The 15,504-nt window shown below is 36.0% G+C and overlaps 1 protein-coding gene across 10 annotated transcripts in view; it reads right to left on the bottom strand.

Moving 5' to 3' along the window:
* RALYL (RALY RNA binding protein like) overlaps positions 1–15,504 on the bottom strand; it is a 685,749-nt gene that overhangs the window by 63,467 nt on the left and 606,778 nt on the right. For all 10 annotated transcript variants that reach the window (XM_027580147.2, XM_027580090.2, XM_027580099.1 and 7 more), the window contains 2 exons: positions 12,424–12,471; positions 2,125–2,288 (listed from right to left, as the gene is read on the bottom strand). In XM_027580147.2, the coding sequence (XP_027435948.1) occupies positions 2,125–2,288; positions 12,424–12,471 (212 nt within the window). The remainder of the gene's footprint in view (positions 1–2,124; positions 2,289–12,423; positions 12,472–15,504) is intronic.

The raw sequence follows: 15,504 nt of genomic DNA, 5'->3' as shown, positions 1-15,504 counted from the left end.
GCAGAAACTAATTTCCTTTCATTACTAAAACTCAAAATGGGAATTCATATTTATCCACAGAATGGATAGATAAATGGATAAATAAGTACATAGGGAACTGTAAATCAATTTGTTATTTAGCTTTTGTTAGCTAAGTCAAAGTCCAAGGAAACCAGGAGTTTTCCTTGAGTTATTTCCTTGAGTTATTTACCAGGAGCATCAGTGCTTCTGGTAACTATGTTTTTGCACATTCTCATGTAAAAACAAAATATTTCAACAGTGTCCTTTCTTAATATTTCTGATGGTACTAAGGTAAAAGGCAATGTCCTATAGCAGACAGCATGTAGACACGAGTTCTAGTCTTGGCTATGTGACCTTCTCTGTGTTTACTCATCAATTTAAAATTGGGATAATAGGGGTGCCTGGGTGGCTCAGTTGGTTAAGCTTTTCCCTTTGGCTCAGGGCATGATCTCTGGGTCCTGGAATCAAGCCCCACATCAGGCTTCCTGCTCAGCAGGGAGTCTGCTTCTCTCCCTCCACCCCCTGCCCATCCCCACGGCTCGTTCTCTCTCTCTCTCTCTCTCTCTAATAAATAAATAAAATCTTTAAAAAAAATAAAATTGAGATAATGGTATTTGCCTTACTTGTCTTAAAAGGTTGGAATGCAGAGTAACTACAAAGTCTCTGCAATGGCCTGCCAATCTATTCTGGAACTTGACCTTTCTCTACCTCTCTCACCTTATTTCCAGCTACATTTTCCCTCCCTTACTCTGCTGCAGCCACACTGGTTTCCCTGCTGTTCCCTGACTATTAACCTAAGGTCTCAGCACTGACCATTCTTCTGCCAGAACGCTCTGTGCCCGAGAGCTTCAGGCTCTCTGTCTCACTTCCTTGCTTCCATCAAGTCTCCGTTCTAATGCCATTTTCATCAGAGAGAGGTAGCCATATACCACCCTATGAAACTTTCTCTTTCCCTTTAGCATTGTTATTGTTTTAAGAAAGTATAATTTCTGGGGCGCCTGGGTGACTCAGTCAGTTAGGCATCTGACTCTTGATTTCAGCTCGGATCGTGATCTCAGAGTCATGAGATTGAGCCCTGCATCAGGCTCCGTGCTCAGAGGGGAATCTACTTCTCTTTCCCTCTCCCTTTATTTATTCTTTGACATAGCGATGATCTACAGTGTTACATCTCATATTCTAATTTGTTTGCTTATTTCTGTGTCTTCTCTGCTACATTCCTCTTCTCAAGGAATGCAAGAAAGTTTTCTATCTTTTCCTTATGAATACTATTCTAATAACAAATTGGTTTTTCTGAATCCGTCTGTATAAAAATTTAGCAGTGTGTTTTGTCAGAAAGTTTATATCTTTACTTTTCACTAATTAACGTGAAATTGTGTTAATACTATTTTATTTTTATGACATAAAATATACTTTCAGACACATAACCATAATGATTTAGCATAGTACGGGAAGTTACATTTTTAACATCTCTATTATGTCATTTGCCTATCTTAATTGTCCTAGCGCTCAAATATTCAAAGCATGCACTAATTTGGAATACTATTTCCCTGAAAAGATACTATATGCACACTCTTTTGAAGTGAATTTCTTTTTCTTCCCTAAAAGCAACATGTTATATTTCACAACTGTAATATGTAACAAACCAGGTGGGCCTAAAACATGTTCCTTGCTCTGATAAAAGTTTTCAAACTGGTTCTGGGGTTTTGTTAGTCATGCTTGTGTCTGTCTCCCTACTGCAATGTGGTATGATGCAAAGCTGAGTCCCTTTCTTAGCCATTTCATATTTCTCTCATACTATGTACCGAACAGGCACTCCATAATTATTAATTTATTGACTATAGGCATTAGTGCAATGATAAGCAGTCTCTGCCTTCTTTTTTTCCCCAAAGATTTATTTACTTATTTATCTGACAGAGAGAGACACAGCGAGAGAGGGAACGCAAGCAAGGGGAGTGGGAGAGGGAGAAGCAGGCTTCCCGCTGAGCAGGGAGCCCCATGCGGGGTTCGATTCCAGGACCCCGGGATCATGACCTGAGCCCAAGGCAGACGCTCAAAGACTGAGCCACCCAGGCGCCCCTAGCTCCTCCCTTCTTAAGCAGAAATAAAATGAGGAAGATTACTTACACTTAGAGCCTGATGAAGACGACCCACTGCCGGTAGATCTCGACCCCCCTTTCATGGAAAAGACTCCTTTTCCCCTGCGCGTCGTAGTGACGGCCACTCGGGGACGCTTCAGCGGAATCACCGTGCGCGGAGGTGGAGGCACACGCCCGTGGTAGTCGAATAACCTTCAAAAACACAAGCGTGGCTGAGAGCTGGTTTATGCCTCCGTGTTCTGTCAAATGTGTGAAATGATTAAGAAAATGGCCTTGTAAAAGATGTCGATAAATGTTTTTGTTCTTGTTCTCACACAGGTGTTTATCAAAAACAGGATTCTAATATAGACTAAGCGTTGTGGACATTAGAATCTGACTCTCCAATATGAACTCGTCTTTAAGGCGTGAAAGGACAGGGAACTCTGCGCCCAGGGTACCCTGCCATTTGTTGGAGTCGGGCTGAGCTTTGTTCCCAAGTATATTTCTCTCCTCAGTCTCACAGATTTATCCTTCTTAGGATAGAAATCTTCCTCTTATACATCAACACTTATTAGCACACTAATTTGAAAACAGGAAAAGATCATGCAGAATCAGGAACAAGGCAAGCAAATTATTCCATCGTGAAACAGTTCATAAGGAAAATCATCTTGAAGTAAGTCTAGATTAAAGAGAATAGCTGTGAGAGACAAATCCACAGGGTGCCATACCTGTCTCTAAGGACTTTTTAAGTAACAAAAGACTCCTCTGACTGTAGAAAAAGGGAGACTGGGTTTGAGTAAAATGGCACCAGCAAGAGAATAAAATTTTATTAACTAGAGTACCAGTGGAAATATGTATCAGGATGTCTTTTTAGTATTCTGACCATTTGCTAGACATGTAAATTGAACTAGTGATATTTACATACTAAGCTATTGAAAATTTCTCTGACCAAAAAAAGTACCAATAAAATTTCTAGAAGCTTTTACTAAAAAGTGAAAAATGATAATCCCCACAACCAATGTATTCCCCCTAAAAAGTGAAAGGAATAAAAGTATGAGAATTTATATAAATGAGTATACACTTTTATATAAATATGTAAGTCATAGATTCAGAAGCTTCATATTGTCCATACTGCATATTCATAAACAACACATTTTTGCAGACTTAGCACATTTGAGAAGCATGAAAAGTCAGAGAAAAACTATGAGGACATATTTACTCACTTATTTTTTTAAAAAACTATTTACCAGTGAACCAGATGTGTTATCATGTTATCCACTATAAAGAGAATAGTGTTATTGACTTAGAATGATCACTGATACTACTTTATTGTGACGTCATTATATGGATTACGTTCTCATAATTGTTTTAAAACAGTCAATAAGAATAATCTAATATGAAAGTCAGAAGTGAATTTCTATAATAGGAAAAAAACAGTTTCTATAATAGGTCATTTTATAAAATTACATCAAATTATTTACACATACAGATGAATCCCCTTTTAGAAAACAATATATGAAATATGATAAAGGCAGGTTTCCACATATCCATTCAGAAACATTCAAAACTACGATACTATGGGAGTAAAAAAGTAGCATATAAACCACGCTTAAAGCAGAACTTAGTACTGGGGCTGTCTCATACATTAGAGAACTAAAGTGTTCAAAAACTATTTGGAAGCATGCTGGGGAGAAACTAAGAGATGTCTGGAAAGGAAAAGAAATGAAATGAGGCAGAGTTCAAGAGAGGTGCCATCCTCTGTGAATAAGCAAAGTCCATTAGAGCTGAAGAACTGCTAGCAAAGAACAGGGCATGGATGTCAACACATTATAGTTTACTTCAAAGAGTACAGGCAGGATGAAGCTGAAAAGGGTTATGAATATCATCCACACCACTATGGGCTGGAAACTCAAAAGGGTCAACTAAACCTGCCCCTCATTTCAATCACAAAATAAGGACTCCTTTACTTATTTATAAGTTGAATTCACACAGCACCTTAAGCTAGTGAACCAAAATATGAAGGCACTTTTTATGAGCTCTAACACCCAAAGCTATCAAGGGGAAAAAAAATATGGCAATTGACTCATCTCTTCCAGGGTAGATGCTGCCGCTTCAGATGAAAGGCAAGTTCTTTTGGAGGCACCATTGAAAGTGCAGTTTAGCTGGTTCATTAATTAAGCTAATCTATAAGTTGGGTTGAGAACATTTCTAAAGCACAACTAAAATATACAGTGACAGAGGAATGCTATAAGGAAAATGCAGGCCAAGTAAAGCCACCATACCCACTGCGACTTCAGTGACAATGTAGTTCAAGAATATTTTACAGGAAAGTGAAATATTTCTCACTATTTCTTATTGCTTCCCCCAGCCAATGATTACAAAGCCTCCAGTGTTGGGTAGGCCTCAGCTTATGTTGAGAAAACAGAGCTGGATATCATTGTATTTGTGACATGCTTTTGATACGCAACATACATTTTAGTCACATACTCAGTATGTGTCGTGCGTGTCCTTTGCTGTCAATTCCTATAGAGCGTAGCCCTTGTTCTCTGAATATTTTGGTGAGTTGCATCAAAGGGCAATGACTTCTTTCTCATCAAGGAATCAGGTAAGGTTTTACCAATTCTTTCTGCCACTCTGATGGGAAGATGTGCAATATCAGAACTTATATTTTAAAAAGGGATATGTCATTTATAAAAAAAAAAAACTAAAGAAGGGTATGGACACTTCACACGACAGCATAATTTTGAATTTTACAAAATTCAATGGAGTTGAGGAGTTTCTTAATTTTCATTGGCTACACTTGAGTTTACCAGAAATAAAAGGAAGGAAGACTAGGTATTGTCCTAATGCACAAAAACATAACAAAGTAAGAATGGGAAGTGGGGCAGATTTTCTGGGATTCAAGATAAGATGTAGGGTTCTTCTAAATACAAAGGGAAGTAGATGAGAGGTAACCCATGAAGGGAGACACAACCATTGGCTTTCTTATCAGAATTCTGTTTATAGAAAATTTAAGAAATTTTACCTTTATAAGGTATTAGATAAGCAAAATTGTTGGGACAAAGGAAATTGTCCATTTAGGATTATAGACTGATAACAAAGATTGCAATACAATAGAATTAAATGGAATCCAAATCTCAAAGTTCAGTTAAAAGCTTAAAATTTCTTCCTTCTTCTCATTTTTTTGGTTCCTTCCACTCTTAGAATGATATTCCCTCTCCTTTTCTTTAGTGGTTCTTCATTTTCCCTAATATGTGTAGAATACTGTTTTCCCTCTAATATTTATTGGTCAAATACATAATGATTTATAATGAAGCCAAACACACAATTTTTCCTTCCTCAATGTCTGTTTTAAAATAAGAACCCTAAAAGGCCTACTCTCAAGCAAGAAATAAGATAAAGGTAACCAAATTTTACTAAAAAAAAACCCATTAAAGAAATCTGAGGATTTAGTTTGCTTTATTTAATAAACGTTTCTACTTTTCGAGCGCTCATTTCTGGTTTGGAATTCTGTTTGCTTTAATAATAGCTGAGCTATGTAATTTTACTACCTAGCAAAAGGCAAAATCTGGTAAATAATATTTATATGCCTGATAAAAATAAACATAGCTTGTCTCTAAGAAGAATATGGATATTGGCTATTAAAAATTAGCTGTGTTTTGGACAAAGGCAATTTGGTGGCATATTGACATATAAAATGAATATAACTTTGAGTGCTTGTTTTTATTGAAATCTTGTTAGCTTTAAGCTTAATAAGGCAACATTTTTGAAAAAATACATGAAAAAACATAACTCCCAATCTCAAACTCTAAAACAACTCCTATATGGGGTACATGGGTGGCTCAATCAGTTGGGTGGCTCAATCAGTTAAGTGTCCCTGACTCTTGATTTTGGCTCAGTGTTGTGAGATCAAGCCCCGTGTCAAGCTCCACACTAGTTGTGGAGCTTGCCTAAGATTCTTTCTCTCCCTCTCCCTCTCAATAAATAAATAAATAAAATAAAAATAAAAAACTATTATCATTTTCTAATCTTTTTTCCACAAGTATCCATATATTCCACATAGTTAAGAACATAATATATGCATAGTCATGTATTCTCTCTAATTCTCCTTGGTTTATATTAAAAACATTTCTCAAGCCTGCTAAATGGTCTTCCTAATATTTATTTTAATTGCTGTGGTGCATTTTCTCAAGCAGATATACTATATTCTAATAATCATTACCTGATTGACTTTGGCTTAATGCCTATTTTTCACGGTCAACTTATGTGATTATAAAATTAAAAAAAATTAATGTATTATTTGAATAATATTCTGTTATCAAACACTGAATTTTAATTTTAGATAAATTGTTTAGATAAATAGATTTCAAGAATTGGTAATTACCTTTTTTTTTCTAAATTTCCCTCATGAAAAAGAGTTCTTCATTTTCCTTGCTTATGAATCAAAGGTTATAGGCACCATGTGCTTAATGTTAACAAAAACATGTGGTCTGGACCAGCGGCTAAACAACTAGGCTGCCTACAGCCAACCTTGAGAACAAGTTCAGAGCCATGTCCTCACTGGGACTCTGTAGCATATGTGAAGATCAGCAACCAGAGGATCAGAGATCTCCCTTTGTGTCTTGATTCAAACTTGAACCCTTATCTTCAGCATGCTTAACTTCTGACAGATATATAGTCTATAAAATCAAATTAAGGTGCCTATTCATTTTTAGGAAGGGATGTATTTAAAATCCACATCAATGATTCTTTTAATATATTTTTAAAAGATTTTATTTATTTATTTAACAGAGAGAGAGACAGTGAGAGAGGGAACACAGGCAGGGGGGAGTGGGAGAGGGAGAAGCAGGCTTCCCGCTGAGCAGGAGTCTGATGTGGGTCTCGATCCCAGGACCCTGGGATCATGACCTGAGCCAAAGGCAGATGCTTAACGACTGAACCACCCAGGAGCCCCCTACATGAATGATTCGTATAGCCTACTCATTATATCTGTTTTCTATACTGCTTGAATTACTCAAAATTCATAAAATCTGTCTGTAATTTCCACTCTGACTTCAAGTAAGTTTTTGGTTTCAACCGAATTAGAAAATTTCAAAGGCACACTTAACTGGAGACCAGTAAATGAGTAATTTTTATTGTTTTTTGTTATTAAAATTTTCTAAGATTTTCAGTGAAGTTGTCTTCTTGGATCTTGTGCAGATATTTCTTGAACATGCTTTTAAAGGCAAGCTGATCGAAATCTTGAATGATCTTTTCTGCAATTTTTTGACCTTAATGGAAGCTTTACTTTTTGCACAACTGTGCTGTCTGCTATATTTTGTATACAGCTTTGGGTAATGAAAAAGTTCATAATTCAAATAGCTGTTTTGAGGTTATAAATCAGTAAAATGATTCTCTTATTTATTAATGTTTATAATTCTGTAATGTTGGTATTGTTAGGTCATTTTGCCCATGAAGAAGAAAAAAAAGGATGAAGTGACTTGCCCAAGTCACTTAACCAGTCAGCACATGCACAGCTAGGCCTGAAATTTATGTCTTCTGCCTCTAAATCTATACGCTTTGTCAAGTGTACCATACTATTATTTCCAAATGTTTTAAGTGGAATACTATTCTATTAGATGGTAATTTAAACCTGCATAATGAAACATACATTGCCTCTTGCTAATATGTTTTTCCAGGATTCATGAATAAATGCTGTACTCTGGAATCAATGAAGTAACTGCAACTTGACGTGGAGTTTTTTTCATTAACTACAACTCTAGTAGTTTCTCTTCTGTTAAGTTACACAAGGTCAAAATTGTGCCAGAGTTGAACAATGCCCATTTCGCATCATTTAATATGCATATGTGCTTTCTATATGGTAAAGCACTTCTGGCATTTCTTTTTCTCTATTAACACAAGTTTACTTATCCTGGGGGTTATCATCTGCTCAGTGCTATTTCTGATACTATTGAAAAAAGATTGGATTAACACTGCCAATATCTCAGAAATTGAAAACATTCCCTGGGGGGATTCAATATAATTTTAGGTATATATCTCCTTTTACTTTACTTGGAAGTATATAAATATTTATGTTTAATTTTAATAACATGTAATGTCCTTCATTTAGAGTCAGACTTGACCTTTTAGAAGAAAATGCCATTTAATGCTGTAAATTACTGAGCAGTGCTTTGTGTAATATGAAAAAAAAGTTTAGAATAACCATTCAAGTCTATTATTTAGTGATACTCTTCATGATCTCTGAATCCATGAACAGACACTAACTTAGTCTTTAGGGAAGTTACTGCTGGGCCAGCGTATCAAAACAATGACAATATGATGGCACTTTGTGTAAAGTGGTTATCTAAGCTGAAACTATCTAAGGGTTGAAATCCCCAATCACATGAGAATTCTCAAACCTGGCAGAAATCAGATAGCCATAGGGTATGAATATATGGCAGTGTCTAAGCTATTATGCTTTGGGAGCAGAAGGGAAAACGATAAAAATAGAATAATCAAGAGGTCTCACAATGGACTATTTGGAATAATTGACCAACCAGTTGATTTCTCAGTCATAGGGACAATGCTACATGAATATCAGCATAAGAATTGCATTCACCATCATTGTTAATGGTTACTGTTAGCTGTTATTAGTAGCGAACATTGATTATGCAGTAAAAATATACCAGGATATACCAGGCACAATGCTGATCATTATTCATATGTTACTTCATTTAATCCTTAGAACAATCTTATGAGGCAGGAATTAATTTCTTGCTCACTTCATGGAGGAGACAACATGTTTTGTGGTATTAAACAACTCGCCCAAGTTTGCACCACTAGTAAAAAGAGAAAAAAATTAACCACAATTTCAAGCAGAGTGTAGTTTATGAGAAATTACTGTGCATAAAACTGTTAGCACTTTGTAAGCTCTTTATATCGTCCAACCTGTCCATTCTGTTTTCCTTTCATGACAATCTATTTTCATAGGGAACTCCGGACTCTATCCATTAGTGACGGATGCTTACATCTTTCTTAGTCAAGGGCAAAAAATGGAAAATAAACTAATAAGAACACAGATTCTTCAGACAGTCTGTTAGCAATACAACCATATGATCTTTTGCACCGTTATAAGCCACACAGATTTTATATAAGATAAATAAATGATTTGCGGAATTGTTCAGTTTGTTTTGTTGTGTAGTGAAGAATCATCTGAGAACTTCAAGCTCTGTAACTCTTTGGCTGATTAAGGCTCTTAATCTTTGGCAGGTAGGACAGATTTATCTATCATCATCAGTCTATCATCTATCTAGCTATCATCTATCTATCTATCAGTCATCTATTTACCTAATGATTTTATTGGGCTATAATTTACATAGAAACTCCATTTTAGGTAGAAATTCTTTAAATGTAGAAGGGAATCACAAGATAGAAAACACTTAAGAGACTACAATGCCAAAAACAGTTTCATATTGACAGACTAAACATATGCTAATTGAAAACTTTATTCATAGCAATTAGGACAGGGTCTGTATCCTGAAAAAAAAAAAGTCTTTAAGCTGCACCTGGGTGGCTCAGTTGGTTAAGGGTCTGCCTTTCGCTCAGGTCATGATCCCACCGTCCTGGGATGGAGCTGCATCGGGCTCCTGCTCAGCAGGGAGTCTGCTTCTCCCTCTGTCCTTCATCCCACTTGTGCTCTCCCTCTCTCAAATAAATGAATAAATAAAATCTTTTAAAAAAAGTCTTTAGACTTGTCTAGGGTGGGGGGATGGGTTAGCCTGGTGATGGGTATTAAAGAGGGCACATTCTGCGTGGAGCACTGGGTGCTATGCACAAACAATGAATCATGGAACACTACATCAAAAACTAATGATGTAATGTATGGTGATTAACATAACAATAAAAATTATAAAAAAAATAAAAAGAGTCTTTAGACTTGTCTAAACTAAAATTTTCAAATAGTATGCAGACTATTTAAATGGTGTCTTTTCTTAATAGTAAATGGGATTGTTTTATGCTGCCAGATCTTCAGATCATTTTTAGGACAAGTTATTACAAACTATTTAATATTTACAATAAAATATTGTATCTTGTATAAATTATAAAAATGATTTGAGAAAATTATCTTTTAAAATTCATATTTGATCATAAGGATGTACCTAGTGGAATAACTTGCTTAACTGAGTAGTTGAACATAGTGGTGATAAAGGTATGGTTGTGGTCTGGTTTCCCTTTAGGTAAGGCTGTCTCCTTTGATTTAACTCCATAGACTAATATTGCTCCCCTCCCATTTTGCATATTCACACAGTTGGCTTTTGAATCTAAATGAATAGTTTATACTTGTAGTTTGGTCATGAATTTATTGTAAGACCATGGGAAAACCAATGTCTCTCTAAATCCAAGAAGATGAATTAAGAACATAAACTGGTATCCGCTATGTTTGAGACTTAATGATATTGCCTGAGGATACAATAATACGCAAACTTGAGCACCTTTCCTGCCTTCATGGAGGAAGAGAGGCAGACATGAATCAAATACTGTCATCACAAAGAAAGACGGCAGTAAAAAGCAGAAGTGCTGTGAAGGATACTGCTGGGTGCTGAGAGAGGGGAACAGAGGAACTTAATTTAGTCTGAGAGTGGTGTTCATGCTGAGAGCTGAGGGATGAAGGCAAGTTAACTAGAGGACAGAGGGAGGAATGAGAAGGAGCAGCATGGAAGAAGGTGCTGAGGGAGGAGGGTACACGGTGTTCTTGTGGAGCTGAGAAAGGAGCTGCGTAGCTGGAGCAAACGAACCAGGACCATCCAAGGGATCATGAAGTTTCTTCCCTATTAAAAATGTCCGTTACGAACTATTTTTCCAAGTTTGCATTTTTTTATACCTTGGGATTTTTGTTGTTGTTGTTTGACTAGAACGTGCAATTGAAAAGCTTAAAAGATATTTGCCTCATTTTTATGTGTGTGGTCTAATGATCTCTGTACAGTTGGCCCTTGATTTGCATATCTCAGAATTTCAACCCATGTTTAGTTAAATAACACGTCTTCCCACAGCACAAATCAAATTTCAGTTGCCACATAGTAACTGTAATTTCATAAAGTCCAAACTTGGCTGCTAGTTTTTCAGTCCACAAAGCACTGTGCAAATAACAGGCGCATCATGATCAGTGCCCGGTCACGTCACTTCATTCAAAGTCTCTCCGGTTGCCGTGCATCTGTTATACTGCGCAAACCGGACGGTAACTCCGTAGTTGTATTGTCTCCTTGTTGCCAGTGATAAACCTTGACAAAAATGGGTAATCAAAAGAGGAAACTGGCCAACAAAGATGAAAGTGCAGCAAAGAAGAGAAGAGGGATAACACTGGAAGTGAAAAAATTAAGTGGGATGGAACTGTGCAAGAAAGAGCTGACCGGGGACTGTTGACACTCTTCTACTGGAGAGACTCTAGATACCGAACCAGAGGAACTTAGGAAAAGCAACAGATTGACATAAATGAGGAAAACAGTTGTGAAGGGATAAAGAGGGATAACGATGCCCCAGAAGAAGTGACACTGGCAAAAGAACCACAGAGATAGTTCACAATGCTGATAAACTGTTGGAGCTGGTCCAGCCTTCGAAAGGAGTAGGGCACCTCACCGAGGCACAAGAAGGATGCTAGCTCCGTAGAGTAAGTTGTACAGAACGCAAGCCCTGCTCAAATTACCTTTGGACAGGTCTTTTTACAAAGAACTAAAACACATGAATTCTCAATATTTTTACTGTCTTTAAATTATAGTGTACTTAGAACAATTTTACTGCATTTCTCTATTATTTATAACCAACAGTAAGAGAATTTTTAATGTGTTTACAAACATTTTTAGAGGTGATGGAAGATTGTTTTTTCCACTTATTATTAACATCACTTTGTATGGTTTCCTTTATGATCCAACACTACTATGCAAAGCAAGAACCGTCTGTAATTTTTACTGAATCTAACCAATCTAACCAACTAACACTGCAATGTGTCATACTGAAAACAGATATTTTAGAAGGTTGGACTCATTTTCCGAGTTTACAAAACTTTCAGTCTTGAAGAATCCTAAGTCATCAACAGACCTGGAAAACAATATTGGTTCATTAAATTTTGGGGATGTTATTCAAATATTCCATAACCGAACTTTTGGCTTAAGAACCTCTGAAGTCCTAAAAGTCCAAGATGTACTATGCTTCAGTAAGCACAATGAACATAAGAAAATCTGTCTACATTATATTTTTTGGGAGTTAGTAAAGAACTTTCTTTATTTTAAACATCAATCAAGAATACCAAATGAAATATACAAAGCAATTAAAAGAATTTAAATCAAAGGAAAATAAGAATGAAAAATTTACATACCGATTGTAGAAATCTTCTCTGTAGTAATCATAGTCAAAGACATAACCGCTAAGGAGGGAAACAAAAAATTAGTTGATGTTTGTTCAACCACACTAATTTTGGTATTAAGTTATGAGGTTAAAACAAGTAATTTATGTTACTTTTTAGATTTTTTTCAATGTAATTATGTATCCAGAGAGTTTTACAAAGTAATGTCAATTGAATAGAGTGCCATGTCAAACTATCATATGTCTGACAATGGGAAGACTGATAATGGTTTGTATGGTTTGGAATGGAAGATGAGAGGAGGTAGCAAAGTAAAATTTTTTAATACTTGTAATTACATATGAATGAAGGCCATTTTTTTTCCAGACAGGGTATAATATAGTTATCCTTTCTTCCTAAGGTCTGTACAGTGAGACTACACAATGAACAAAAGTTATGGAAAAGAAAGGTTTAATGACCCATTTGCTATTAAGAATGCTAAAGAGAAATATGGTTTCTTTAGAAATTCAGCGTTCTTTTTCATTCTAAAAACTTATAATTTAATACACAGAGAAAAAAAGGCACCTTGGCTGAATCTTAGCAACAATAATTTAATATTTTAGGGTACTTAAATAGCAATTAATAAGCACATTTCAGTGAAAAGATTAAGCTTCTTAAAGGAATATATAATAAAACTGCTCCCATCTACTTATATAATTGTTGGAATTTACAAAGCCCTTTATATGAATTATTTCCTTTAATTTTAGTACGCAAAGCAACTCTGTTGGATACTGTAACTAGAAGAAACTAAGGTGCAAAGGACCTAAGTGACTTGCTCAAATTTTTATTACTAGTAAGTGACAGAGCTGAAACTGGAGAAGAAAAATCTTCTGAATCCATGTCTGGGGCATTTTCCATGGCACTGTGCAACCCTCGCCAGCCAGCAAGAAATTTACTCATGATGAAAGACGTATCTACACTACAGGGGAATAATTATTTTTAATGTCTATTCACTAATTTTTTATCAGTATGAAACATATGTAACAAAATTTACCATTCTAAACATTTTGAATATACAACTCAGTGGCATTAAGTATATTCACAATGTTGTTTAAAGATTGCCAATATCCATTTCCAGCATTTTTCATTATCCCACACAGAAATTCCATACCCATTAAACAATAACTCCCCACCCCCCACTGCCCCCAGTCCTTGGTACTCTCCATCCTACCTTCTGACTTTGCCTCTTCTAGATACCTCATATAACTGGAATCGTATAATATTTGTCCTTCTTAGCCTGGCTTATTTCAGTTAGCATAACATTTTCAAGGTTTATCCATACTGTACCACACGTGAGAAATTCATTTCTTTTTATGACTGAAAAATATAATGTTGTATATAGGTACATATCGCTTTTTGTTTATTCCTCTATTGATAGACATTTGAGTTGTTTGCACCTCTTAGCCTCTGTGAACAGTGGTAGTCTGAACATCAGTGTGCAAGTATTTGTTAGAGTCCCTGCTTTCATCTCTTTGGGGTATCTACCTAGAAGTGGAATTGATGGATCATAAAGTACTTTTACGTTTGACTTTTTGAGGAACCACCATATGACAGGCAAGTAATTTTATATTCCCCAATTGATCAATTTAACAGGCCTTAAGTTTGTAACTATTCTTATGTCAGGAGAATTGAAAGAACATACTATTTAATCTTAACAACAACCCATAAGATGTATTGTTCCAATTTTATAGGACGCTGAGGCCTAAAGATATTAAATATCTTACACAATGTAGGTTAAGTACAGTGTAGTCATTCATGTGCTCATTTATCAGAATTTGTTTGGTTTTTTTAAAGATTTTATTTATTTATTTGACAGAGAGAGACTGCGAGAGAGGGAACACAAGCAAGGCGAATGGGAGAGGGAGAAGCAGACTCCCTGCTGAGCAGGGAGCCTGATGCGGGGCTCGATTCCAGGAATCTGGGATCATGACTTGAGCCGAAGGCAGACGCTTAACGACTGAGCCACCCAGGTGCCCCCAGAATTTGATTAAGGACATGTGTGTCAGGAACTGTATTTGCCACTTAGGTTTAGAAGCAAAATAGATATCTCACTTTGATTAAGCGCCAATTAGCAAACACAGATGACCTAATCAAATTGATCCATTTCCCTGCTATTGCCACTAGCTCACCCCACATATTACAAATTTCCCAGCATTTTGTTTCAGTAGAGTTGAGTTCAATCTCTGTCCTCTATTTAGATAGTCTTGAATACGGTCTTTTCCTTACCTATTTAATCTGTATGTTGCATTTTTTTTCTTTGATAGTGGTAGAGACAGATTAAAAAGCTAATAAGAAAAACATTTTAAACAGGAAATACTTAGAAGTAAATGAATGGGACAGAGAGACTGAAGGGAAGAACTTTTAAAAGAGATTAATCAGAGCTGGCCTCTCTGAGGAGGCGACATACAACTGGAGGCTTGAAGGATGAGAAAGTTTAATAATCTTAATGCTTTAGCACATATAACTTTATTTTTCCTCAGATGTTTAAGAGAGCATTTCAAAGGTTTATGAGCATGATGATGAGACTATCTAATTAAAGATGTATAAATTCATCTTGATTTTATATATGTCCTCTCTTTCTTTTTAAACTCCCCGAGTGCCAAATATGACACATGGACCAATTAATAAATATGTTATTAATGTGGCTAATAATGATGATTCCATGTATTTCATACCTTTTGGAAATACTTCAATAATTTAATAGCCTTCTGGAAATTTAAAAATGCATGAGAAAAGAGAAATCATTTTTGTTTTTCTTAGTAGCTGCTTAAATTATCTTGTCCAATCTGCTTATTTTTTGTTCAATCCTGACTGCTATGACATATTTGCAAGAACAAGTTGTAGCTGAGCATGCTGAACTATTTGATCTCCAAGTCCCACTGTCTGCCATCAGGAACTCAATTTTACCTGTCACAGTTCAAAATGAAATGAAATGCACAAACAAGCCTGTCTTGGTGATCACGACAAGCCTGTTTTTGTCTTAATGGTTTGGGCTTTTAGCAGAAATACCACAGCTGTAGTTGGCTCAGGTCATAAGCTATAAAATCACGCTGGATT

Source organism: Zalophus californianus, chromosome 4 (genome assembly GCF_009762305.2).
Source record: "Zalophus californianus isolate mZalCal1 chromosome 4, mZalCal1.pri.v2, whole genome shotgun sequence".
Lineage (NCBI taxonomy): Eukaryota > Metazoa > Chordata > Mammalia > Carnivora > Otariidae > Zalophus > Zalophus californianus.
This window is presented reverse-complemented; position numbering and strand designations above follow the sequence as displayed.